The sequence below is a fragment of the Tachypleus tridentatus genome, chromosome 2 (genome assembly GCF_004210375.1).
Source record: "Tachypleus tridentatus isolate NWPU-2018 chromosome 2, ASM421037v1, whole genome shotgun sequence".
In the NCBI taxonomy this organism is placed as follows: Eukaryota; Metazoa; Arthropoda; class Merostomata; order Xiphosura; family Limulidae; genus Tachypleus; species Tachypleus tridentatus.
This window is the reverse complement of record NC_134826.1, coordinates 61294932-61322194: the sequence shown is the minus strand read 5'-3', so window position 1 is coordinate 61322194 and position 27263 is coordinate 61294932. Positions and strand designations below refer to the sequence as shown.

At 34.4% G+C, this 27263-nt stretch overlaps 1 protein-coding gene across 5 annotated transcripts in view; it reads right to left on the bottom strand.

Moving 5' to 3' along the window:
• Nucleotides 1-1792: 1792 nt before the first annotated feature.
• LOC143243950 (uncharacterized) overlaps nt 1793-27263 on the bottom strand; it is a 92694-nt gene continuing 67223 nt past the window's right edge. For all 5 annotated transcript variants that reach the window (XM_076487811.1, XM_076487812.1, XM_076487815.1 and 2 more), the window contains exons 6-8: nt 25915-26058; nt 9926-13684; nt 1793-5497 (exon numbers count right to left, since the gene is read on the bottom strand). In XM_076487811.1, the coding sequence (XP_076343926.1) occupies nt 2027-5497; nt 9926-13684; nt 25915-26058 (7374 nt within the window). In that variant the 3' untranslated portion in view covers nt 1793-2026. The remainder of the gene's footprint in view (nt 5498-9925; nt 13685-25914; nt 26059-27263) is intronic.

Below are 27263 nucleotides of genomic sequence, written 5' to 3'. Positions count from 1 at the left end.
CTTCAATTCAGTGTTAATAGGTTCTCTCAATATATTTTACAAGAATATACATAACATGCATATTGATCACCATGCATTATTGTGATTATACATACAGTACCACTGTCAATGGTAACATGAAAAATAGCCTTCCAGTCTGCATGAAACCAATCTAATAAATGTTGTCATTGTTTCAAATTGGATAATACTGCTATTATAGATATTTCTGTCCATGATTGTCAAACAAAAAACAAGATTATAAAATATTGTTAATTTAAAGAGGTGGAGCAGGAATCTTTAAAAAGGTACAGAAACATGATTATAAAAAATATGTTAAAGAGGTGGAGTAGGAATCTTTAAAAAGATACAGCTTAAAGTGAAAACACCATTGCAAAAATGTAAATGAACAAAATTAAGGTTTGAGACAGTGTTGACATTATTTTTTCATATTACAAATCCCAAATTTTGACTCCATACTTAAAAGCTATAATACTTAAGAGAGTTAAATGTGTATGTTTAAATTCTGCCAAAAGCTACATGGAGGCTATGTGTGCTAGCTGTCCCTAATTTAGCAGTGTAAGACTAGAGAGAAGAGGATGGTGCTCATCACCACCTCCTGCCAACTCTTGGGATATTCTTTTACTAACAAATAGTGGGTTTGACCATAACATTATAATGACCCCATGGCTAAGAGAGTGTGTATGTTTGATTTGATGGGGATTTGAACCCACAACACTCACATTATGAGTTGAGTGCCCTAACCACCTTAAGAGAGTCAACCCTATTTTGATATCATGTCTAAAAACTAATATTTAATAGTCAAAACAGATGACTGTTTCTTATCCTGTATTCATCACATTGTACTGTTTGTTACTGAGCACAAAGCTATACAATGGGCTACCTATTACTGTGGGCACCAGATATCGGAACCCAGTTTTTAGCATTATAAACCTTCAGACTTACTGTTGAGTCACATGGGAAGGAGGGGACATTTTAATGCATTTGTATATATATTCAAATTGTTACATGGTACATCTAAAGATTTTAAAAAAATTAAGATTTTATCTGTTTCAAATGACAGACTTAAATGTTTCTAACAACCACAATGCCAACATACCAAATTTACAGCAGAAACCTCATTCTCTACACTTGTGTCTCCACAATAAGCAGTTGCCATCCATTCTACAAAGTTTCATCATGAATACTCTGCCTAAACAATCTATTAAAGAATGGTTTCCTATTGTTAAGGTTTTGAAATGGCTCATCTAATTGGACAAATTTTCATTGTGAACTGGTATAGTGACAGCTAACTATTTTTCCTGGTTGGAGCAATTTCAGGAAATACCAACTACTGAAACAAAATATCTCAAGAACTTAAGAAAACTGGTTCTGTTTCGTTTCGACACTCACATGTGCTGCTGAAGAAACAGAGAGAACACCAAGGTTATGGTACATGGTATCATCACATTTTATACTTCTACAATTATTTATGGTAAAACCTTGTGCTTGATTAACCTTAATGTAATTCATTTGTCTCACTGAACCACACATGTAATAAAGCTAAAAGATTTATTGCAGAAAAATATTTAAGTGAAGTGGATCATCTACCAGTTTATGATTAAATTTAATATTGAAAGAAAAACTGTGGATAACTATAGAGAACTGAACTTTGCACCAACACTTGTGTTTAGTAGTCTTATCACACCTTACAGCCCTCAAATAATACTTTCACTGAACGTTTTTTTCTTTTATAAACAAATATACACTGTATAAAGCATTCTTCCTATGCTATACAGAGCAGTTCAACTTTCTATACTTAATACTTTTTTCTTTATTTTGCAGTGTATACTTTCTTCTATGTACAAATAAGTGCATAAATGAATCTTATTTTACAAACCTGCATGCTAAACCTTTTAAAATGTTTGCTTTATAACTACAAACGCTTCACAATAAGCAAAGATAATACTAAAACTCTTCATATGAATCTGTACATGTGACACAGGGACTTTTTTTTTTTACAAGTTTACTCACTTTCCAGTTATCAAGATCATGAGTAGGCTAAAGAACGAGTTTTTGGCCTAGAAGACCTTGTGCTAACACCACTCTGGACTGAGCTTCGAGTCTTTCTCTGTAAAGTATTTTTTGATAACATACGTTTTGAATTCCGCATCTGAGAGCCTCCATTACTGGCAGCTGTTCGGCACCTTTTGGAAAATGAAGATCTTGTGGAGTTTTCACAACAAGGGCAACTACGCCTCAATGCCCTCTTTGAGGTATCTCTCGAACGCGTTCGACCCCTGATGCCATCTTCCATGGGCTTGCACTTTTCCTCATTTTTATCACTTTGGTTTGCTTCCTCTTTACAAGATAAACTGCTGTCAGTTGATCTTCCAGAAGGTTGAAGACATCTAATGCTCCAGCGGCTTGCACGAGAGTTCAGCCTAGACATATCTTCAGTTTCTGGAATCTTTTCAGAGTTTCCAAATATGGAAGAGTTAGATGAAATTCCAGAATAATTTTCTGGTAATGACTGTTTTGCAAAATCAGCTTCTTTTGTAACTGAAGTCTTGGACATATCACAGTCCTCCTTTTTGATAATCACTTTGTTTGAGGTCAATTGGCTATTTTTGAATTCACTCTTTTCTATTGGTGCTTTATCTTGTGCACCTTCAAATATGCTATCAACAGTTTCTTGAATTTTTTTCTTCAAAAGTCTTCTCTGAGGTTGAGTAGAGTTAGTAACACGTTTTCTTAAACCAGTATCAGACACATTTTCTAAACTTCGCCATCTTGGCACATGTTTTTGAAACTTTGAATCTTTATCTAGACTTCTCATAGGGTAAGAACTGCTGTCATCTTTAATTACAGTTTCTTGAACATTATTTCTAAGAATACTTTTTTCCAATAGTATGTCTTTAGATAACATTACAGATGGATTTATCATAGATGTTTCTCTTTTATGTTTTGAAAGATGTTTTTCACGAGTACCTACAACTTTATCCTGTAGGGAGTTAGAACCTGTGTCACATGTAAGGGGATCATCATCTGTGTCTCTTAAAGTGCTTGTTTTACATTCCAAATCTTCCACTGAAGTAAAAGATTTTTCATAATATGGAACATCTTCTTGACTCCTGTATCTTAAAATATTTTTTGCTTGACTTGTATCTTTAACTGACTCTCTTCTGAAACCAGACGGAATATCATTTATTATGGTTTCCTGACTTCTGCATCTGAGGAAACTGAGTTCCATTTTATTGGTGTTTTTTTCATCTGAACCAGAAATTTTATCTTTTGTACTTTCTGAAATTTCAAGTCCTGGAGCAGTTTTGTTGGATTGTGGTTTATCATATGTAACTCTATTTAAACTGGATAAACTACACTTCTCTGCTTGCTTCTTACCAATCAAATGAACATTTTTTATGACACACGATTCTTCTGGAAAACTTTCAGCCATCTGGGATGAAGTTTCATTATCTACATTTTTACTAATGTTGTATCTTACAACTTTTGTATCAGATTGGAGAACTTTACTAAGCCCACTGGCTGAACTAACGGAATGTACAACTTCTGAAAACATCTCCTGATTTCTATATCTCTGCACCCGTCTTCTAGCTCGTGTACTTTTAACTATACTACAAGGTGAAGAATGAGATCCCAAATGTTCATCTGTTCCATAAATAATATGTTTTGGTGAACATCCTTTTAGCTCAGTGCAGCTACCTTTCTGTTCTGATTCTTGCTGCTTAACAGGAATTATAAACGATCTGCCATTTCTCTCTTCATTCGCCTTCTTCTGACTGCCACAGATATTTTTTTTACTTGTATTTAAGTCTTGTAAATTATCCCAAGCAGTATTTTCACCAATATTTGTGATGTGCTGTTTTACAGAATTATTATTATCAAAATTGTCCATGACTTGATCCCTAACAGATACTGCTGCCTGTCCATGGTCTAAGCTTTTACAATTATCAATTGTAACATTTTCTTCATTAGCAGCTAAATTCTTCTGACAACCAAATAAAGAAATTTCTCTTTCTTCTAGCTTTTGACTCCTTAAAGTTTCTTTTGTATTATCTTTTAAATGTTTTTGATTATCAAGAAATAAATTTTCTCTACAATCTGAAACACACAGGATACAATCTGATAATTCAGATCTTACGGTAGTTGGTTCCTGATTAACTTTGTCCAAGGGCTTTACAGTAAAATTTATAGCAGTATCTTTGGAGTTTCCTCCTTGACTTTGTTTTGAAAAAACATTAGATGAAACACTTTCATTTTTCATACAGTCACTAGAACTGTTACAAACACACTCTGTTACCACTGATGTGGCAACAGCTGGTAGATCCTGGGACATCAAAGAACCTCCACCAAGATCAGTGCATCCAAGCACCTGAGGTGCACCATAAGAAACAGGTATTTCTGGGGGAGATAACAATATTCCCATCTCTGATGTAAGGCTTACAGATATAGGTTGAAGAGGTTCCCATTTTTCAGTATTATGAAGCATTTGATTCACATCACTGAAATCTGTATCACATGGTGGTAAAGGCTGAAGTGAAGAATATTCTTTTGTAACTAGGGTCTCAGAATCAGCAGGAAGTACTGACTGGGAGATTGTACTTGTAGGAAGCCCTACAGGATCACTCATACAGTACTGATTTGCATTTACTTGAGCCTGAGACTGCATTATGGGGGATACAAACTGAGAATTCACATCTCTGTGAATAGAGTTTAATGGCACAGGATAAACACCTGGCTGACCAACAAATGATGGGTTAGTTGGTAAGAATTTCTGACTGTTTAAGTATTGGAAAGATCCCTGTACTTGGGTTACAACAGGTTGTGGGTGAATAATTGTAGAAGAATGATAATCAATATTTTCTGGAAGAAGTAAATGAGAAGGATTTTGATTTCCCTCACCAGTTCTCTGATGAACATAGGACATTTCACTTCTAATTTGATTCTGTGACCGAGAAACAAATGGTATATCCATTGCAACTGCATCAGAAGAAATTGAAGTCTCCAAACCTAATCCTTGAGGAGAAGGAACATCTATCTTGTGAACATTTTTCTGATGTCTTCTTAAGTTGTATGCTGAAAAGAAACTTCTACTGCAGGAGAGACACCAAAATTTTTTCAGTTCTTCAGGTGATTTTCTGTCAGAGCCAGTATGTGAAGTGGAGATAACTTTTTTCCGCTTCTTCTTACTCTCACCAGACTGATTTTCGGAACACAGAGTTTTCTTACGTTGAGATTTAGTCTGTGGTTTGATTTCTACATCTTCTGCTTGAGGTACCCATGATGTATTTGAATAAAGAGAGAGAGACTGGGTGGGTAATTCAAACTTCTGGCTGTCCACATTAGAAGCACTTGTCACAAAAGACAAAGGTGGACCCTCAACAACAGAAGGTGTTGGTGGATGAACTACCAAACTCCCAGGAAAAGTAGATGATGATGTGAGAGGAATTACTTCTTTGTCTGCATAGTTCATGTTGTACTGAGCATAATTCTGAACAATCTGTGAAGAAGAACACCATTGTTAAGAAATGTGAAAAACTCATTATTTAACATAGTCATATCAGAATTACTCAACACATTAATAGCATAAAAACAGTGTAGAAAAAATATCCCAACAAGTAACCCTAACAAGCAATTTTGTTTTCAAACAATAATTAATAAATAAATAAAAAAAACAAGTAAAAGAATTTTCAGTTTCATATCTGAACAATTTTGGTGAAAAGAATCTAACCTTTCTGTCACCTTTATCAAGATTCTCAATATTGACATTTAGGTCATACTGACCTTTACAGGTAACTAATTCTATGGCTTATCAATTATTACTCCCCTCACTGAAGGTGATGGAAGTTATACTTTTACCCCTCATATTTGTTTTTGTTTGTTAGCAAGATTTCTTGAAAATGGCTGAATGGATTTGGACAAAGACCCAACTTAGGAGTAATTAGTTTTTGGAGGGTCAGTATTATAAAAAGGTCACAAAATTCTTAAACAAATTGTTATCTGTTAACATGGGGACCAATTTTTAACATTTTTTTTTCTATAGCTCAGTCCAAAATTACTAGATTTTGATGAAGTTTGGTAGGCACATGTGGAATATTATTTCTCATTATCCTTCCAAAATGGTCTGTGCCCACTGATAATAATGGATGTATGAACACATTTTTGTATTTTTTGAGGGCTGAATATAATTAAAGCTAGATATGAGCTCCCCTAGAGAGTAATATACAGGTCAATGGTTTGTGAAACATTACAATAAGATTAATAACAATTTAAAGCCACTATTTTGTTATAAAACTGGCCCCACATGGATGTTACATACTGCTGAGGACTTTTACTAAATATCAGGAACACTAGACTAGACTCTATAAGAGTGTGTGGGTAAGGAAGTCATCACACTCTTATGTATGTAAAAGGTATTCCAAACTACAACTAAAATATAGTGTTGTTGTTGTTGTTGTTGTTGTAGTATAAAGTCGTAACAAGAGTCCACACATGAAATATACTGAACATTAGTACTGGTAATTACCCATCTGAGAGATGAAGTGCTGGTGTTGTTATGCAATTATTAGTCATCTAACTCTCTAGTTGAATGGCCATCAGTAAAATGAGTAAAATGGAAGTAACCAATGACAACACCAATACTCTGGTTGTATCTCAAGCACCATAGTTTCCAAAATAGATGAGATTGCTAGTGCAAACACTAGACACAATGCAGCAGGAACTCAGTGACTTGAGACCAAATAGACAAACGAGTCAAACAGAAGTAATCCATCATCACAGATACAGGGGATGCTTGCCCAGTTAAAGAACTGCTGAGCTAACTTCACTGAGATACAGCAGATATTAAAAAACAGAACCATACAGCCTTCAAAGAGTGCTTGATCATCTCCAATAGTGATATTTCAGGAGAAAAGAAGGAATGGTCAGGTTCTTTGTTTTTTTTTAGATGGGTGAATGTGATAACATGCAATGATGTCTTTTAACTGATGAAAACAGATGTCTAAATACTTTGGATCAGGCATCCAGATATCGGCAAATTGAGGTGGATGATGAGAGACTTAAGACTGTTTTTAGTATGACAGATGATTTTTATGAGTTTTGTATCCTTCCACTTGGTTTGTGTAACATACCCATAACTTTTGAAATGTTAATGAAGCTTACACTGATGACATCTTGGTGTTTGATCACACGTTTAACTCTGCAGCCAAGAACCTGAAAACAGTATTCGAACAATAAAGGTAGGTAGGTTTGAAATTAAACTACAGAAATATGAATTTACTGGTCATAGCATTAGTATAATATTGGCCTTAACCTGTAATCAAGCAAGAAAAACTAAACAGTTTTGTATCATACTGGTGATGATCTGTGGCCAGCTTTTTCAAAATTACTACGTCATTATCAGCCCTCATTAAAATTAATGTGCACCTCAGATAAAATGTAATTGAGCATTCCTGTGTCTAAAGTATGCTTTAGTAGAAGCACTAGTGCTGTGATATGACTGAGTTCTTGTTAGATACCAAAGCTAGAAATAGTAGAATTGGGGTGGTGTTTTCACAGTAGAACATGCAATCAATTCACTAGTCATATGTTTGTGGCTCCAGAAAGCAGATACTGTACAATAAAGAAAGAACTGCTTACATCTGTGCTCTGAGTAAAATGCCACTAACACTACTTGTATTGTAGAAAGTATACCATTCAAGTGGACTAGTCATCACTAAAATGAATAATGAACTTTAAAAATCTGCACAATGGATAATAGCATCATAGAATTTATATCACAACAAACAGCATCATTCAGGTCTGCAACATGGAAATACAAATGTCAAATGCCCTGGCTATGAACAGAGTTGAAAACATTCCTGCCATAGCAATAATAAACTGTGCAAAACATCCACTAGTGAATGGATATTCACAGTTATCTTCAGTAGCAATGGAAAGAACAGCTGAAAAACCCAGATCTGCTACTGGTGCTTACTTTGCCATGCAGCAAGGTAGAGCCCAGACACAGACTGAGAAACACTGCACAGGTGACCTCACTTATGGCATTTATACAAGCAATTATAAGTGCAGGAAGGTGTGCTTTTCAATCATTACCAAATACCAAGTAGTAATTAGTACTTACCAGGATGTGTTGCAGCTAGCAGTCTCAAGAGCCCTGAGATACGAGATTCTTCAGACTTTGAATAACACAAAGACTGTAGAGTATCATGGTGCTATCTGCACTCGTCTTAATGTCTGACAGCAGTTATACAAGTTTCAACTCAGTAATGAAAGACATGTTTATAGTGTTTGCCACACAAAGAAAAATTTGCCCTGTATAGACAAACTCCTACAGAAATATACTGATTATTCTCTAAAGAGAACAGTCCTGTATCGTGCTGGTCCTTCCAGAGACATACAACAAAGTTCTCTGTATAAACTCATACCGATAAACTGTTTCATTTAAGGGGACGAAGCTTATCCACTGATGCATACGTCAACACAGTCTATGGCTGATCTAGAACAATGGACTGCCCACTTTGGAGTACCAGAAGAAATAATAATTTCAACAGCCAGTTGTTCTCCAATGTGTAGTGTTTGTTATGCTGATAAATTTGTGTTATCCTTCCTAGTCTAAAAGTTTAATAGAATAGAAGGTACAGTCTGTCAAGTGTGTGTTTGCCATGTCTATTAATCCTGGCCAAACCAACTGGAATGTGTAGTTACCATACATCACAATATTGCACCACACAACTGTACAGATGTCAACAGGCTATATGCTGAACATGCTCATGTCTAGGTAAGAAATCCTTCTTCCTATCAAGTGATGTGAGGTCCTTTCCATGAAGTGGAAATCCCACAGTGTTCACAAGAACATATAGAGTGATTAAGGTCTATGTTAACTGATAAGCATAAATTCTTATAACAATAGATAGAAAAAGATGTATTACATCAAAAGTGTTACATGACAGTAAAGGAACAAGTGTACCAGCAGGGGAACCAAAGCTATCAACAATGTATGCCACTCATCCTCAGCTGGACTTCAACTTCTGCTCTAATCAATCAATCCATTGCTATACAAATTACAGCAATTAAGAGGCTCACAAAAACATGCACTGTGTGTCAATCAGATCCATCTATACATTAGCCACAAACATCTTGTGCACAAGCTTTACCAAGAATCAGAGGAAGAGAATGACAAGTGATAGAAAACAGTTTTATCTCGGTCCACCCTAACATGACAGACGGGGAGAAAGAGATCAAAGTAATTATCTGACTGTTCACAATATGCCATATGAGAAAGCTCCAAATCCAGACCACACACAGCTAATACAGGTGGCCAAAACATACAACTTCCATATTCTTATATTATAATACTTTTTTAGTAAATACAAACGTAAGCTATCAAGTGGACAGATAAAACTATAAAAATCTATAAGTGTTGTATACAAGTAATGGTCAATAGAATGTTTCATTAATGTAAGTTTTATAATTTTTTCTTACATTTCTGTACAAATTCCACTAGAATGTGACTAGATAAATGTTAAAAAGTGAAAAAGAAGTAAACTGTTAAAATAAAATTAGAAACATTTTTTCTTAAATTTTAAATTTAATATACAGGTGTACAGTTGACCTCTGAAAGCTGTTCACCAGAAACTGAAATTTTCCAAATAAAATATGAACCTTTATAGCCAATTAAAATATATCATTTTTTTTTTCTCCCACTAAGGTCACTGGAAATATAATTTTTTTCCACTTGTGTATATATTTAATATTATTAATAAACATATCACAATTAATATACGAAAAACTATTATCTACGAAACCTTGGTTATGAAGAAGGGAAATTTATATTAATTAATTAAATATTTTAATTGAGAGAAGTTCACCCTTTTATTTACTGAATAATTATGTACACAGAAAATACCCAACACAATGGCTTTCTTACCTGTCCATCAGATCCTCCAGAGTTTTCATCCATCATCATAAGACTTACTCGTACAGCATCGCTAATGGATGACAGAGAACGTGACGAAGTCTCAGTGCTGTTCTGTTGACAAGACTTGTTTGATGCAGCTGAGACTTTCAATTGAGGTGTGCACTTTCCTGAAACACCTGCAGACTGGATACCACTCACATTTGCAGCAGAAAACTGAGTACTTAAGCTCCTCTGAGAGTACTGGGAAGGTACAAACTGAGAGTCGGATCTCTTTACAGAGTCAATAGAATATCTACTACCTAAGGAACTTTCACTTGGAACCTGAGATGTCTTACTTTGCAGTTTAGACTTTGAATTAGATTCTGGATGCTTACCCATTTCTTTCTTTGACTTTAATTTCCTAGATGGAGGGGGCTTCTTAGCTTTGTTGGGAACGCTTACAGTCTGGACAGCAACAAAAGACAAAGACTGAGAACCCTGCTGAAGATGCGGCTGACCACTTGCTACAGGTTGAGCCAAACCAGGAAGACCAATAAGTACAGGAGAGTTAGGTGGGAACAAGCTATTAACTCCTGTTCTTAAACATCTGTCAGAAACATTTTGATTAGAACCACTAGCAGTTGCAATAAATGCTGTTGTCAATGTTTGTGTGCTCATCCCTGTTGGTTTTAAAGATGATGTAGTTGTGGTGGTGGTAGTAGTGGTCACAACTGTGACAGAAGGGACAAAAACAGATATTGAATTTCCTGTGGTCCTAACTGCAAGATACTGATTTGAACTACTGGACTGGTTTGCTTCTTTAGCATGTAGGCATGATGTTTGTGACACAGTATTTTGGGTTGTACCTGATACAGAACTCATTATGTGGGACTGACCTGCAGCAATACTGGTAGAAGCTAGGCTTCCTCCACCACCCTGAATGCAAATAGGTACTGATGCAATGGTCACTCCAGGTGTGGATACTAAACTCATTATCTTTTGGTTATTGTCTACCCTTACCAAAGAACTGACCACCTGGGATGGTCCTGAAGTAAAAGTTGTAGATGACTGGCCTCCATTAACAGCTTGAATACATACAGGAACACCTGTAAAAGTCATTCGAGATTTAGACCCCAGACTTGTAATTTTCTGGTTACTACCAACACTAAATTTTCGCTGGCCTGGGACTTTACGATACTCTAGAGATCCTGGGCGATTTCTTACAGGTGTCCAAATTCGTTTCTTTTTCTGCCCTTTTTGAAAGTCTACATTTTGACACAAGTTTTCTTTAGTAGAAACCTTGTTCTCAGGTTTTGGAGGAGCACCTCTGACAATAATAACACTTGGTATGGCTACAGTTGCTGGGTTCCCAGATCCTGCTGACATAACTGCTGGGTGTTGCATCAGGAAATTTTCTTTTGTGATGACATTGTTGTTGCTCATATTATTTACAGGTATCACTAATCTTCCAGTAAGCACTCTTCCTCCACCATTCTGGCCTCCTGCACCTCCTCTCCAACCAGGTAAAGTTAAAGTTGCCACAGCAGGCACATGTTGACTGATCTCTTCCAGGTGCTGATGCGATATATTTAATTTTTCTGCTGCACTCACTGAAACTGAAATGGTTGCATCAGTTTGGGACTCCAATTCATGGGATGGAAGTACTTTATTCATGGTCCTGATGTTTAAAACAGGGGATACTGTAAGTGCAGGAGGAGGATTTTGAATGGAATCCTTATTGCTTATAATAGCAGGAGCTTCTGTTGTTGAAAATGCTGGTATGGGAGAAGAAATGCAAGAGTGAGATGCAGAAACAATTGCAGAGTCAGGTTTTACATTATTTGGTAATATGGGAGTTGTGCTTGGCCTTGTTTTACAAACCGTTGTAGTGATGGTAGATACCAAATCCTTTGATCCAGCCATTCCTCCAAAAAACATGCAGTCTCTCAATTTACTACACAAAATTGGCTGGTTTAATGAAAACTGGGCTTCCATTGGCCTTCCACGTGTAGGCTTGTCTTCTGTCTTTGATGATTTTCTAGCTGGTGATAAAATAAGACTTTTCTTGGTAGGATCAGAAGGTGCAAAAGTCTGTCTTGAAGATGTTGGAGTAAACAGGGTAATAGCACAGTTTGTATTTATTTCACTTACATCTTTTTCCTTCTTAGATGCAGTGGGGGATTCAGAAGAGTCAGATTTCTGATGAAGATATGCTTTAATGTTACTTCTAATCATTTTCTTTCCCAGCTTTTTTTCTTGTTTTCTATACTTTACTTTTTTGAACCTTGTGTTTTTATTTTCTACAACTTTCCGTTTGTGAACCCTCTCCAAAAACTTCAATTTCTTTACTTTCTGGTTTCTTTCTATCTTTCTCTTCTTTTTCTCAATTTGAAGGAGCTGCTGGGCAATTCTTTCTGTTTCAGAATCCTCAACAGACCCCGAAGACAGTAGTTGCGATACAAGTGTAATTTTAGAATTTTTCTCACAGCTTAAACCATATGACACTGAGGGAAGCATGTGGTTTTTCTCAACAACAGTAGCATTACCATCTAATCGTGACAATAAGATATCCACACATTGGTTAATTAAGGACGATAAATCACCTTCCAAGCTATTTGAACTTGATGTGAGCCCTAGGGATGCTGCACATTCTAAAATTTGACTTCTAATTTTATCTTTCTTTTTAAACTTTCGTTTTTTACATCTAACTTTTTCAAGTCCTGTTTCACCAGAACCATCCCTATCTTTTTCTTTTTTAGTTTTTCTTTTTTTCTTTCTCCTCTTCTTTTTCAGCTCATGGTCAACTTCAGTTTTATCCCTTTTGATATGAGCTTTCTTTAAAGTCTTCAGCTTCTTCACAGATCCTTCTCTTAAATCTTTTTTGGCTTTTCGAAGTTTTTTAATACCTTTCTTCACTGGCAACGAAAGTTTACAGTCAACTGAATTACTGGATATAGCAAGTTCTTTACTGTTTTCATTATGTATAGTTGATAAAGGAATACAAGTAGAATCATTGTGTTTATTGCATATAGTGTTTTGCTGCATAGCTTCAGCATCTTTTCCATTTATTTCTTCCTCTGATGCTGAATCTGTTTCACTATCTGCACTTTCATATGTGTGACTGTGCTGCATTATGGTCTTAAGGGCAGATGTGGTAGCAAGATACTCTTCACAAACTTGTTTCATTTCTTCACAAGAACTGCCACGTTTTAATAACTGACATCTCATACACTCTAGCACCATCACAAAGTCTTTTAGAAGAGAATATGGCACACCCTGAATATGTACATCTAATACAGGATGTGGTAAGTGGTACACATATTGAGGTCTTCCATCTCGACACAAATGAGCTAAAACTTCTGGTTCTTCTGAAAGAGTAGAACACCTCTCATCACACATACAGTCAGTTTTTACACATTCATCGTTACTGATAACAACATCCTGAACTCGAGCTAGTAACCCTTCAAGGAATGCTTCAGAGACAACATTTCCATCACACTGTGATTTTGTAGCTCTTTTTGCTATTCGCTGCATCACTTCTTGCAACAAATTTAGCCTCTCCCATGTCGGGTCAATACTGAAGGCACTTAAAATACATTCCAGTGAAATCTCATCTTGTTTTTTTTCAAAAAGAGTACCTAGTTTGCTATATATGTTGGCCACATGAGCTTCCAGTTCCAATATCCTATCTGCAGCCCCCTCATATCTGGCTTCTTCAAGAAAGTTTAAATCTACTGTCAATCCTCGCACATAGAACTCGAGGTATAATGGTAACATTAACTGTCCATACTAGGGGAGAAAAAAAAGACAACAGGTTTAGTCTGCATTTTTATCCTGTTAATAAATGTAATGATAAGAGTATTCATATAAAGATGAAGCTAAAGTCTGTTTTAATTAAGGTTGGGTTCACTTCAAATTTTATTTGCATTAAATCTATTGATACGTAAGCCCAAAACACAGTAATGCATTCATTACCCAAAATATTATGTTAAATGAATAGGAATTTAACTATTTCATTACTCTTGAAAATTGACTTTTCCAAGACAATCACAACATATTTCCTATGTGCGTCCCTTCACCCATTCAAAATAACACCAACAGTGTCTCCCTAAACAACACTGCCATGTCTATCACCACTGCAGAATTTAAAATACACTTTAAAAGGTTAAAACCAACAGTGCATCTGGAGAAGATACCCCCCCCCCCCAATATCATACTAAAACTTGCCACTCCCAAATATATATGTAAAAACGGCTCGTTTGGGTTGAGAAAATATTTTACATGGAGGAGTGAACCATTCCCTTACTATGTATATGAGATCCCAATCTTCATTCATTCTTTTTGCTAAGTATTTATTCCTCAAATTTCCATTTTGCATTATATTATCGAAGGTTTCGACCTTCTTTGGTCATCGTCAGGTTCACAAAGAAAGAGAGAGGTAACTGACTGGTAGCTGACCATGTGTTTGAAAGGGGTTGTGTAATGAGTGTCGGAACGTAGAGGGCAGGCTTAGATGTTGAATATACAATTTTATATTATTTATTTTTTTTATTATTATTTATTATATTATATTTTAATATAGATATAAAGGTGTTCCTTTGTATTGGTTTATTTTGGGCTTAAGTTGTTGTATAAGTAAGGCTTCTTTAATTTTGCGTTTGTTTATGTTTGTTTCTTTATTTAGTATTTGAGTGTTCCCTATGGTTATATTGTGTTTATTTGACTTACAGTGTTCGAAAACGTGTGAAGGTGACTCTTTACGTTCTTTAAATCTGGTTTCCATTATTCTACTTGTGTCTCCAATATAGAAGTCGTGGCAGTTATCACATTGTATTTTATAAATAATGTTGGTGTGGTGTTTGTCAGTGTAGTTTTTACATAGTATAGACCTCAGTTTTGTGCCTGGTTTTTGAATAAATTTGGTATTAACTGAAATGTCATATTTTGTTACTAGTTTTTGCCAAATGTTGGTTATTTGTCTGCTGATGTCGGGAATATATGGTATGCAGCAGTATATGGTTTCGTGATTTTTGATTCGCGAGATATATTTACTTTTGTTGGTTGATTTTGCTTTATTTCTAGGTGTGTGCATATGATGTTTTCTACGGTTTGTGGAAGAAACTTATTGATGTTGATGAAGCATTGTTTTATTTTGTCTAATTCATCGTTAATTTTATCAGGTGAGCATAGTTTCACGGCTGTGTTTATTTGGTTTTTTGGTATGTTAAGTTTTTGTTTTGTTTCATGTGTTGAGTCCCAAGGAATGTATAGTCTAGTATGGGAGATTTTTTGGTGGATTTCTGTTTTAAATTGTGTATCTGTTCTTCTAATTCTGAGGTTAAGAAATGATATTTGATTGCTTCCTTCCCGTTCACATGTGAAGTTGATGTTGGGATGTATAGCATAAATGTGATTGAAAAAATTAAGTGTGTGTTCTGTAGATCTGAATCCCACAATCGTGTCATCTACATATCTGTACCAGTATAGTGGTAGATGTAATGCTGTGTAAATTGCTTGTGTTTCGACTTGTATCATAAAAATATTGGCTAGAACTGGTGATAGTGGGTTGCCCATGCTTAGGCCATTTGTTTGTATATAGTTGTGGTTGTTGAACATGAAGTTTGTCTTCATCGTGGTGAATTCTATGAGGGTTGTTAATTGGTTGCTGGGAATGTCTATAGATGGGTTAGGGTCTCGGATATAGAGTTCTAAGGCTATCTTGCAGGCTTCAGTGGTTGGAACTTTTGTAAAGAGGGATATAACATCGAAACTGGCCATTAAGGCTTTATAATTGATTTAAATTAGACTTGAAATTAAAAGTCTTTGATGAATGAGCTGGCTGATGTTACATATTTGGAGAATGCCCATGCTATGTATTCACCAAGATTGTAATTAAACAATTCATATGTGGACATTATTGGTCATAATGGACAATCTGGTTTATAAGGTTTGGGGATGCCGTATATTTGTGGTGTGCGTGAGTCGGTTTTGCGTAGGTAGGAATAAAGTTTTGTGAAATTGTGTTGGCTTTTTTCATTTTTAGTAGTATTTTGTTTAGTTGCGTTTCGTGTGTCTTTGTTAGAATTGCGTGTATTGGTTTAAATTTGTTTGTGTCTGATAGGATGTTCTTCATTTTTTGTATTCATTCGTATTCATTATGACTATTGAGTTACCTTTATCTGCTTTTAGAATTTTTATGTTTTTGTCTTACAATCTATTATTTTTTCTCAGAGGCATCACCCCCAGCATAATCTTCACATCAATACTTGAAAAGGCTGCAATCCAAAAACTTAAATGACTTCCATGTTACTAGTCTCATCAAATGCATCTTAAAACATGTGGAAAAAAATAACAACAACAATGTTGCTTTGGCTTTTAGAATCAAATTCAAAATGCAAGAAGAAAAAACTTCAGATCACTGTGTCAGATTAACTGAAACAACCTTCAAGGGCTTTAACAAATACTAAGCTACAGTGGCCAACTTCCTAAATGTCCAAAAAGCATTTGATACAGTGTAACATAATAGCCTGAAACACAAACTTGTATAAAATACACATTATCTTCACAAAACGGGCCTCTAACTTCCTCAAGAACAGTAAAAATTAAATACAGTATCCCACCACCATTCACCTAGAACGATGGAGTTCTACAAGGTTCTGTCCTAGTCATTTCTTGTATGTACTATTTGTTGATACGCAGATGATAATGCCATCTTGAGTGCTTACAGAGACCCCTTTCTAACAGATTTCAAACTTCAAAACTTAATTCACAGTATCACAAACTACTGTAACAAATACAGAGAACACACACCTGAATCCACACAAGACTCAAGTTATAATATTCCACATAAGACTAAAATAAAAACAATTAAGAATGCCAAACTATACTATCACTCTGTTCTTGTCAATCAAATTCCGAGGCTTAACACTCAAACAGGAAAGAAACCTACAAAAAATTCAACCAAGAGTAGCACACTTAAAAAAATAATCAATCACAGACATGGTTACAAATCAAATACCATACTTCAAGTTTACAAAGCATTCATTAAACCTAGACCCTTAGTAGAACATGGTTCTATGATCACCTATAACATAAAAAAATCAAGTTCTTTAGGTTTCTGAAACTATAAATTGTGTATCTAGAATAGCATACTGTCTCCCACAATACATATCTTCATAAAATGACCTCTCATCAAGTCCAAACTATTCAAGCTAGCCAGCATATATTATAATAAAGCCAAAGATCGAAAGTCTTTCAGTTTATGCTTCCCTTCAATAACAGCTACCCCTCACACCCTGAGAAAATATATTTCACTTTATAATTTCATATGTAATAAGATCCACGTACATTAACTGGGGACAAGTTATATGTCTCTCCATATATGTTTATTTCTAGTATCTTTCAGGTGTTAACACCTCAACATAACTCAAGTGTACACTTTATCTGGAGACTGAATAGGTGTTAAGTCACTCCTGTTCAGTGCAAGCAGGCTTTCTCAAGGTTTACCCATTTCCCTTTCACACCAAAACTTATGGCATTGGATTTATGGATTCCAGCCAAGGCTCTTGGATTTATAGATCTGTGTAGAGTTCCATTTTTTATATTCTTGCTGATGGATCTCATCAGCTATGGCTTTGGCATCTTCACTCCTTTTCCAGATGTGACCTCTTGTCCTTCATTAGTCTCTCACTATTATGCATATTAATTACAACCTTGTAATACAATCCACTCCATACTGTGTCTAAATCAAATTTCCTGCTGTGGGGTGAAGGAATATTCAATAATATTCAAACACCTTGGAAGTCAAATGGTTTGAATCACATAACAGTGATATAAACAGTTTTCCATTTAAATATCTACCAGGTTAATTAGAAAATGAGAGTGTACTCATTTAATTTTGGTTGATTTTTCTTTCAAAAACATTTTATGACCCTAAACACCCAGGAAATACTTAACAGTGGGTGTTGGGACAGAATATAAAATAACTATAGGTGGAAAAAGGAATCTTGAAGCTGAAGAAACAGAAATATGACAAAATTAAATTGCACAAAAGTATCTGAATTTATCCACATGGTAGCCTGAAAGATAACTCCCAAAGGGAAGTGAGATTGGGAAGCTATAGACCTATCAATTAGCAAATTACATAAGATGGAATCCAAAATTCACAAAAAAAGTGTATTGTTACATCTGGTAGATAAACCAGATCATCAACCGTGCATGCCAAACTGTTATTGTGGTTGAAGCAAGATCCATTAAAACTTCATCATAAAGTATAAACAACCAATACTGATCATCTTTACAAGATTTTGTTTATGTATGGTAGCAAACAACATCCCTGACAGGACAGGCATAAAAAGTGTTATACTAAATGAAAATTGAGATTCAAATTAGAATAAGTAATACAACTGCAGTTACCTTCACTTATAGCCCTAGGTCTTTGTTAGGAAGAAATACAAAAATCATCAATAACACACACACACACACACACACCTAATAAAAGAATGACTCGTCAGAGAAAGATGTTAGAGCAAATAGGTTGGCAAAGATTTAAAAATAATAGAAACAAAACAGATGAAGATCAAACTTATATCCTGCTGAGTACATCCACTCTGTACTGATGAATGTTATGTAAGAAAATCTTGAAAATACCCTGAAAGAGTGTTGTCAAAACAGAAAGAATACTCCTGTGGCATCTAAAGGTGGTATAGAATAAGCCACAACACTAAGAAAGTGCACAAAAAATGATGCAACCTGTTGACGAGATGGGTAAAGTCAACAAAAAGTGTCTAAACCATCAACTCCTGAGAATTGACCAATGAAACAAATATACTGGAAGGAATAAAAATTTAAAATAGAAACTTGTGTGAAGTCTTACAAAACGTAAGCATAGCCTAGTGGTAAAACTCAGGATTTTAGGTAAAGGGAATGGCAGGTGTTATCCATGGAAGAGTGATGTCATCATTTTATCTACAGCAGTCTTTAAGAGTGGATGTCCATGTGTCACTGAAGTTTACTTTAAATAGCTTCCTTGGTTTTTTCATTGCTTCAAGTGATTATTTATGTCTAAAATTCTATGTTGATCCCAGTTTATATACTCTGTTGAAGCCAATTTTTCCAGATGTGTTAGGACAGTAACATCGTTACATTCTTTTAATCTCTGTCTATAGGCTGACCAGTTTCTCCAACATAAATATTGCCACACGAACATGGTAATTCATAGGTAAGTTCTTTTTGTTTAGATTTGTTGTTTGATTGTTTCACTTTGTGATGATGTTTTGAAAACATTTTCCTGATTTGTAATATTGAATTTTCAACAAATCCTTTTAAATTTTTCACTTAACTTGGGAATGTAGAATAAAGAAATGATCAACTTATGTTGGACTTGGTCTTGTTGTAATCACTGTTGTAGACTTATTCTTCTTCAGAGTAGATATAAAAATGAAAAAGTATCCACTGTTTTTGAAAACATTCTCTAGGAAAGCTAGTTCTTTTTAAATATGGTCTTCATCAAAATCTTTCTGGCTCTGTCAAACATGTTTAATATAATTCCACATTTAACAGCTACTGAATGGTTTGATCTATAGTTTAGATAACTGTTCATGTGAGTGGTTTTCCTATAAACATCTGTAGGGAGATGTTCATCACATCAGTGAAGAGGCATGTCAAGAAATGGAGGGTTTTATTTTCTTTTGATTGAATTGTAATATGCCTATTGGAATTTAAAGAAATTAGATGATGGAGGAAATCTTCAAATGATGGTAATCTGTGCAACCGGATAACAAATTTGTCATTCACATAACATTTTCAAATCTTGGCCTTCAAGCTGTTGGGCTCTGGCTTAAAAATATTCTATGAAAATGTCACTGAGAGATAATCCCATAGGAAGGCCACTGGTTTGTTCCTAGAATTTGTTTAGGGATTAGAAGTAGATGGAATTAGTGCAGAAGGTCAGAACTTTACAGATTGCCTACAGTGAGATTTGTTTAGAGATGTAGGGACACATCTACTGTTAATTTCTTGTGGACTAAAGGGAGAAATAATATCACAGCTGACAGAGTTCCATTCTGATCACTGATATATGCCACAAAAATTTTGTGAAACAAATCACAGTAACTGCATAACAAGGTTAGGAATGCTAGACATGCACATCAAAAGACTAAGGAAATCAGAATTCTAAAAGATGATACTCAGCACAACTCATGAGAGAAGCAACTATAAAAAGGTAGCAAACTTTGATGAGGTGGAAGCATAAGGAAGGAAATCCATTCTGATAAACTCTCAAATGAGACTACAATACAAGAGGTTACTAAGAGTAGCTGGAGAAAAAATAGGTCAGAAGATATGTATGTCACTTAGAAATGAGATCCTTTGAAGACGTCTCACGTGAGTGCAAAAGGAATTATCTAACATATAAGCCACAATCTACAAATGAAAGAGAACATCTTTGGGAAAAGACAACTAAATGCACTTGAGACTCCAGCAAGAGAGATGGGTGAATATTTCTTTCAAAGTGTTTGCCCCAAATCCCAGATACAGAGGAAATACAAGCTGAGACTTAGCTGAAATAAAGCCAACTTAATGGTTAACTGAGTATGAATTAATAATTAACAGCAACAACTGAATAATAATAAGTCAATCATCCACATAAAACCATCAAATGAACTGATATACTACTCCTTGTTGATAAGAATGAAGGAAAATTTTAGAAGATGGGATACACTGGAACAATAAATGTCTCTGGTTACTAATTTCATCATTCAAAAACCCTGACAAAGGAATTTCTCAAGAGAAATGTCTGGATAATGAACAAGGTGGAAAGGATCAATTAGCAGTTTTCAATCTTCTGATTTCTTGGGCACTATGAAAAGATGAGTAAAAATATGGAAAAACAAACTGTTTTGATAGCCCTTTTCTGTAGAAGATTTGAAATTTTCTTGTCAAAAACTTGAATACAAACTGGATCAGAGAGAAGAGAAAAAGTGGAATACAAAGATGGAAATTAGACAAAAATTTGGAACAAAAGAATCTTGTATGCCCAACAAATGAACATACGATCCAAGATGCTCCCATCCATCCCCAAAAATGAGTGTGGATGTAAAGTGAGAAGTAACTGAAGAAGGTAAGGCAAGAGGATGAGCATTACTTGCCTGTTGTCTTAAACACTGAAGATAACCAGAAGCAGAATGAGATATTAAACTCTAATCAGCTTTTGGTGAAAAACTCATTTTGAGATCAGCTGAAAGAATTGTGACCTGGAGTTAAGAAAGACTGTAAAGTAGATATCTGATCCTGAGAAAAGAAAAAAGTAAAATATGGTATTAGGTTTTAAAAGTCTGAATTACATGTATTGCAAAGATTATAAATTTATTATTTATCATTACTGTAACAATGACAAATGTTTTAATCTTCTGACAAGAAAAGTTGATAAAATATACATCTATAATAATAGATTTCTTACATTTTAAAAACTTAACAAAAAGGTTAGTAAACAAATTACAAGTTCTCTTGAATGTTCAATGTCGGTCTTTACTATTTACCCAAGTTTCCAAAATGTTGGAGAATAAGCATGACAGTGTAAAACAGCAAATTTATGCTGATTTCTTCATACCATGAGAATTTCTTGGCAATAATGTTATCAGGAAACACTGCCTGATACAATACAGACAATTCTTCACTACAACAAAAGAAGTGATGTTTTTTTATTTACTGAATACAAAGTCCACATGACATCTGTTTTTATCATATGCTTTTTAGGCTTTGTATTAGGTACAGGATATTTACCTGATATGCTTGTTTCCTCTTTTTTTGTACCTCTTGCAGATGTTTTGAACATAAAATCTGTATTATTCTGACCCATTTCAGACTCAATATTTCTATGTTTTTCACATTTTGAATGTTGAAAGATTTGTTGCAAATGCAACAAAGCACCTTCCCTAACAATCAGTTTTTCTTATGTAGGATGTGTTGTCCAACTGTCATAAAGAGTACACCTCCCAGACATTTTCACAATCCTTCCTACCATACAGAATGAAGACCCTTCACATATTAAAACAGGAGTCCATATAATGTCATCAATGCATTAAAAAAACAAAAAAACAACACAGTTGCTAACCTATCTGTACTCTATAAGCTGTCAACATTTATCTATCTATCTAAGCTGATAGAGATAAGAGAAATATGAGAGCATCACTGGATGTAGATTTCTGTCTGACCAGTCCAGCATTTCCTATTCTTAGCATGCCATCTAATCACTGCTTCTGCCACTATAGTCTCTTCATCTTCTCTTTTGCCTTCTCTTAGATCTTTCCCTCTCCTAAGTTGCCACTACACTGTTCTTCATGTCCACCTATAACTGGAATACTTTGCTACATGCCCAGCCTATTTCCATTTAGTTCTTAGATTGAACCTCACTGCACATCTATCATATATGTTGTTTTTCTAATTGTCATTTCTCTATCTGTCTTGTAGTGTTATATGAAGTATTTATTCTTTTCATAGTTCTTTCTGTGGTGTCTATCTTTTTTCTTATCTCTTTTGTTAGTGCCCATGTTTTGCCTCTACATTTTAACATCAGTAATACACACACACTGATTTATAATCTTTTTATTCAAAATAATGAGAAAATCTTGGTTCCCTAGAAAGTATTTATACATTTCAAAACACTGCCATGTTGCCTCTGTTCTTTCCATAATTTCTTCCCTCTTTGTGTTTTCCATTCTGATGGTTTGTTCTAAGTATTTGTACTCTGACAAAATAAATTTTTGTTTCTTCATTCTCAATTTTGACAGTATGATAGCTGGTTATATATCTAGTTTTTCCCTTACTACTTTTCATTTTTGATACCACTTTCTTACTACCAGCATTCAAATTGTTTAATAGGGCTTGTATCTTTTTTGATGAATTAGTAATAAGAGCTATGCCACTTCTAAACTTCAGGGTCTGTTAACGTCTCACCATCTATTTTTATACTTTCAAATTTTAACTCAGTTTGTCGGAATACTTCTTACAAAGTTGCTGTGAACAGTTTTGGATACTGTGGATCACCCTGCTTCCATCCTTTCTCTATCTTTATTACCTCTTTATCAAAATGTATTTTTGCAGTTGTATGTATGGTATACTTACAAGTTCCTTTACTGGTCTGTGATCATACAATTTGGTTTACCAGAAACATCCTAAAAGAGAACTGGCTTCTTACATTTGAAGAATGCTCCATCTTTTACTTTCCACGTTCTGATGGGAGTTTGGCCCTTCATTAATGTGCTGGCCAGTTGTGTTGTTAGTGAATACTCTTATAGCGATACCATCAGTTGCAGCATTTCAGTAACTGAAACAGTTACTGCCAGCCAACTGAACAAACTGATTCCACTGCCTGCCAGTCTGCTAACTCTAACCATCAATCACATATCTTACCCAAACACTCCCTGGTAGCATTCACCAGTTAGCTGCTGGTGACTATCATTTCCCTGGTTCAGCACCCTGATCTGGTATTGACAGCTGGATCAAGCAGAATCTCTGAAGCATCAGTAAGTGCAACCCACTAGACACTGTTTACATATAGGTCAGACAATCAATCAAAAATCACAAATGCAGTCTGACTTACCTCAACAGTTGTTAAGATACAGTTGTAACCACTTTTTACAGGCCTACTTCAGGTACATATTTATTTTCAAATGACTTTTCCCATGTTTTCAAGAACTTTTATCAATATTCCAGGTGTGAAAAACACAGGATTTTCACAACTTATGCACATCCTGCAGAAAACTGAAGATGGAACATGTGGAACTCCCCCTAACTGAGAGTCAAGAACTGGAGAAAGAATATGTGAAGTGGAATATGAAGTCAGTTAATAATGTGCTAGTTTTTAAAAGTAACAGTGACAACTTAATCATCAGGAGAAAATGGAAGAAATATAAAAATCTATATACTGAACCATCAAACATGACAGTAACCACCTCAGATGCAACAGAAAATAATTCAAGGTTTAAAATAGGACATACCTAAGAAAAAAGAGGAATCAAAATTAGAATTAGAAGACAAATTTTCTGCAAACTTTGAAGATGGAGAGACTTCAGAAAAAAACATTGGCAGGTGTTATTCAAATTGAGCATCCACAAGACTGTAAAATCCATTAAGGACACCAGCAGACAATTTTTAATCTGATTTATTGTAATAAGCTGACAATGTGACCACAGGAACATGCTGCAAGCATACTGTGTCAGGCCTCCAAAACTCTTCCAACACTGCTGGAAATATCTTCATCAAAATAATCATTGATATCCAAATTCATTACAGAAAAGTTTATAGCATGACTGTCAAGCTGATCTGAATTTATATTATTAGGATGAAAATGAACTTCAAACAGATACTTACTTACCTCTAAGATGTGTACAGTATATAAAAGATAAGACTACAAGATTTAAACTTTTTTCTAATAAAAAAAATTCAAAAGTTTCTTTTGAGATATATACTTTATAAAAGGCTGTAATAATGTGGTAATTAACAATCCGATATTTAGTAAAGATGGTTCTCTTGAACTAAAGTAGTTACCCTAGTGAGGAAAATGGACATTTAAGGTATTACACATCCAGAAATGTTTTGTTAGATAACATTAAGATATGAAAATAATATAGTTTATCATTTAAAAAAACCTAGCATTGAAAAATCAAAAGTTTAACAGTGACCTATACACAAAAGGAATTAGTTAAAGTGAATACACTCATCTGACTCAGAACTTGTGCTAAGTTACATGAAATATTTTGCCTTCTGATGCTTGTGTGCATACATCTGTAGGGGGAGGAGAGATAAAAATCAACTATCTTGCTGCCTGAGACTATTAAATCTTGAGCACAAGATACCAAGAATTTCACACACACTGGATTGGCTTATCAATGCTATAATCCATCACAAACGTGATATATAAACACACATGTCTCAGTTATTGACTCATTTCAAATGTCCTATAACTTAATATTTGTAACACTTTCTAATTTATGTAATTATTTTTTAATTGGATTAAAATACTTATTTTTAATGCTAAAGTTTTAAAGACACAAGATGGAACAGCTGCATGTGGTGAAGTGATTTGGACTGCCCACTTAGAACTCAGTAGCCTATTTACTACATAGGAAAGAAAAGGACAAAGTGTTCCAAATGTAGGACCCTCATGCAGTTATTCTGATTTCATTATACATGTAACTTGAAAAACCTGCTGAAAGCTTTTCTCTATTTTTAATACAATCTGAATTACATCATATTATTTCAATACACCAGGAATACTAAGCTATCACAGTTCTATGATTAGTTCTCCCACTGCTTTTACATTCATGACACTTTCTATCTGACTATGATAGTCATAGTGTGTGTGTGTGTGTGTATATGCATGTGGCACCCTCTAGTGAATGGTTCCACAAACATTTCAGAGAATTGTACAACAGCCATTTCTTTATCATAGAACACAATTTTCAAGAAGAGTACTCTTCTCACAACAAAAACACAACTTTCACTATGACTGTATATGATGGTTTGAGAATATCTTTATCAATGTAATTTGTAAATATATCACTCAAAAATGGAGTTATTAAAAAAATTTAATTCCTCACTGAAGGGTATCACTTTTAACATACAAAACATTCCACTTTATATCAGCACAATCTAAAAACTTTTCCTGTGCAGCACTTTCCAGAAAAAAATCCTTTTTATAATATGTTCCTTTTTTCTCAATTTTTTGAATAAGCTATGAATACTACAATTAGTTATTACTAGCACAAACAGCTACTTGTAGGGTGGCATTTCTGCTAGCATGAATAATTTAGTCATAATAACAAGAAAAAAATGTACCATTAGAATTTCATTTCAAGCTAATACATTTCTCACGCCTACTAATCTGGAGTTAGGACATCAACAAGTACTGATATATATATACACTCCTCTTCTTTATACCTATATTACTACTGAGTTTTGGTAATATAAAACTTGTTTTTCTATTAAAACAAAGAGGTAATCAGCAGTACTCTTCTTACCTCTTCCCACAGTACATCAACAAACAAATAAAAATGTGCGCTGGTTGAGGCATATTCAACAAGGAGTAACTGTGCTGCTGCACAAACCTCATCAATATCTCTGTTCTGTTCCACTTGTAGACTGCACCACAGGCTCATTAAGTCCTAAAAACAACATTGAGCAGACTTTTACAGATAAACAACGAAACAGCTGTAAAATGAATAAGAAAACTTAATAACAATAAACAACACTGTCCTTTCTTTTAAAAAAATCAATCAACTTAAAATTTAGATTTAAACAGGTGAGATAGAGTAAAAATACATAGGATAAACAATAATTTTCCAATATCAAACTACTCATACAAATTTAAGGAAATTAAGTGTAAACACAAATGGTTAATGTGGAATAATCTGAGTAGTCTCATTTCATGTATTATGTTTCTAACAATAATTTTTCATATTATATATATATATATATATAAAGCAAACAAATTTATAAATGTTTATAATAATAAAAAAAAATCTTAAATAACCGAATGTGACAGACACCTCGGTTTTGTGGGTCTCTGACAGTTTATAAAATGATTTTTGAAATGTTTACATTAAAATTTTGGAAAGTTTGATGAAATGTTGCAGAAAGGTTAAGTATTCCTAATTTGTATAAAACATAATCGTGTCATCAATTTTTATTAGTTTTACAAAAAGCTTTGAATTAAGTAGCATAGTTAATTTTTTGAATAAATAAGTAAAGATAATGTTTAATTTGATATACACATTACCAAATTATGCTCTCACAAGAAAAGTCAAAATTAACAAAACCATTATTTAGAAATTACACAGTATAAGATATTAGAGGTATTCTTAAATCTTGAGATTTTGCAGTTTTTAAGGTGCAAGAATTAAAAGTGTTCCAGAGTCATTCAATTGAACTCTAATTGGGTTTCATTTTAAATTACCTTCTATCCACACAAATTTTCCACATCCCACTTCTGCATATCCACTTGTAAATGAGTATGCAACAGCTCTCCACCAACAGGAGTAAGACAAAAACCCCATCAAAATCAGGGCCCTATCCACATTTGCATTTATCAAAGGACTGATACCACATATTACCAAAAATGGGTTGTCGGTTGCTTGGTGTTTTAAGGCACAAAGCAACTAGGCTACATGCACCAAAAATCCAGTAGAAAGTTAAAATTAAAAGTTACTAAAACCTCCAAAAAAGAATCAAGAAAAAACAAAACATTTAAATTTGAATTAAAAACTTAAATAACATTAAATCCAATTTTTATATCTAGTTTACCAAGTAAGAGAAAAACTACAGTAATACAAGTTTTAAAAGAGTTTTTGTAGCATAATTTTAATTACCA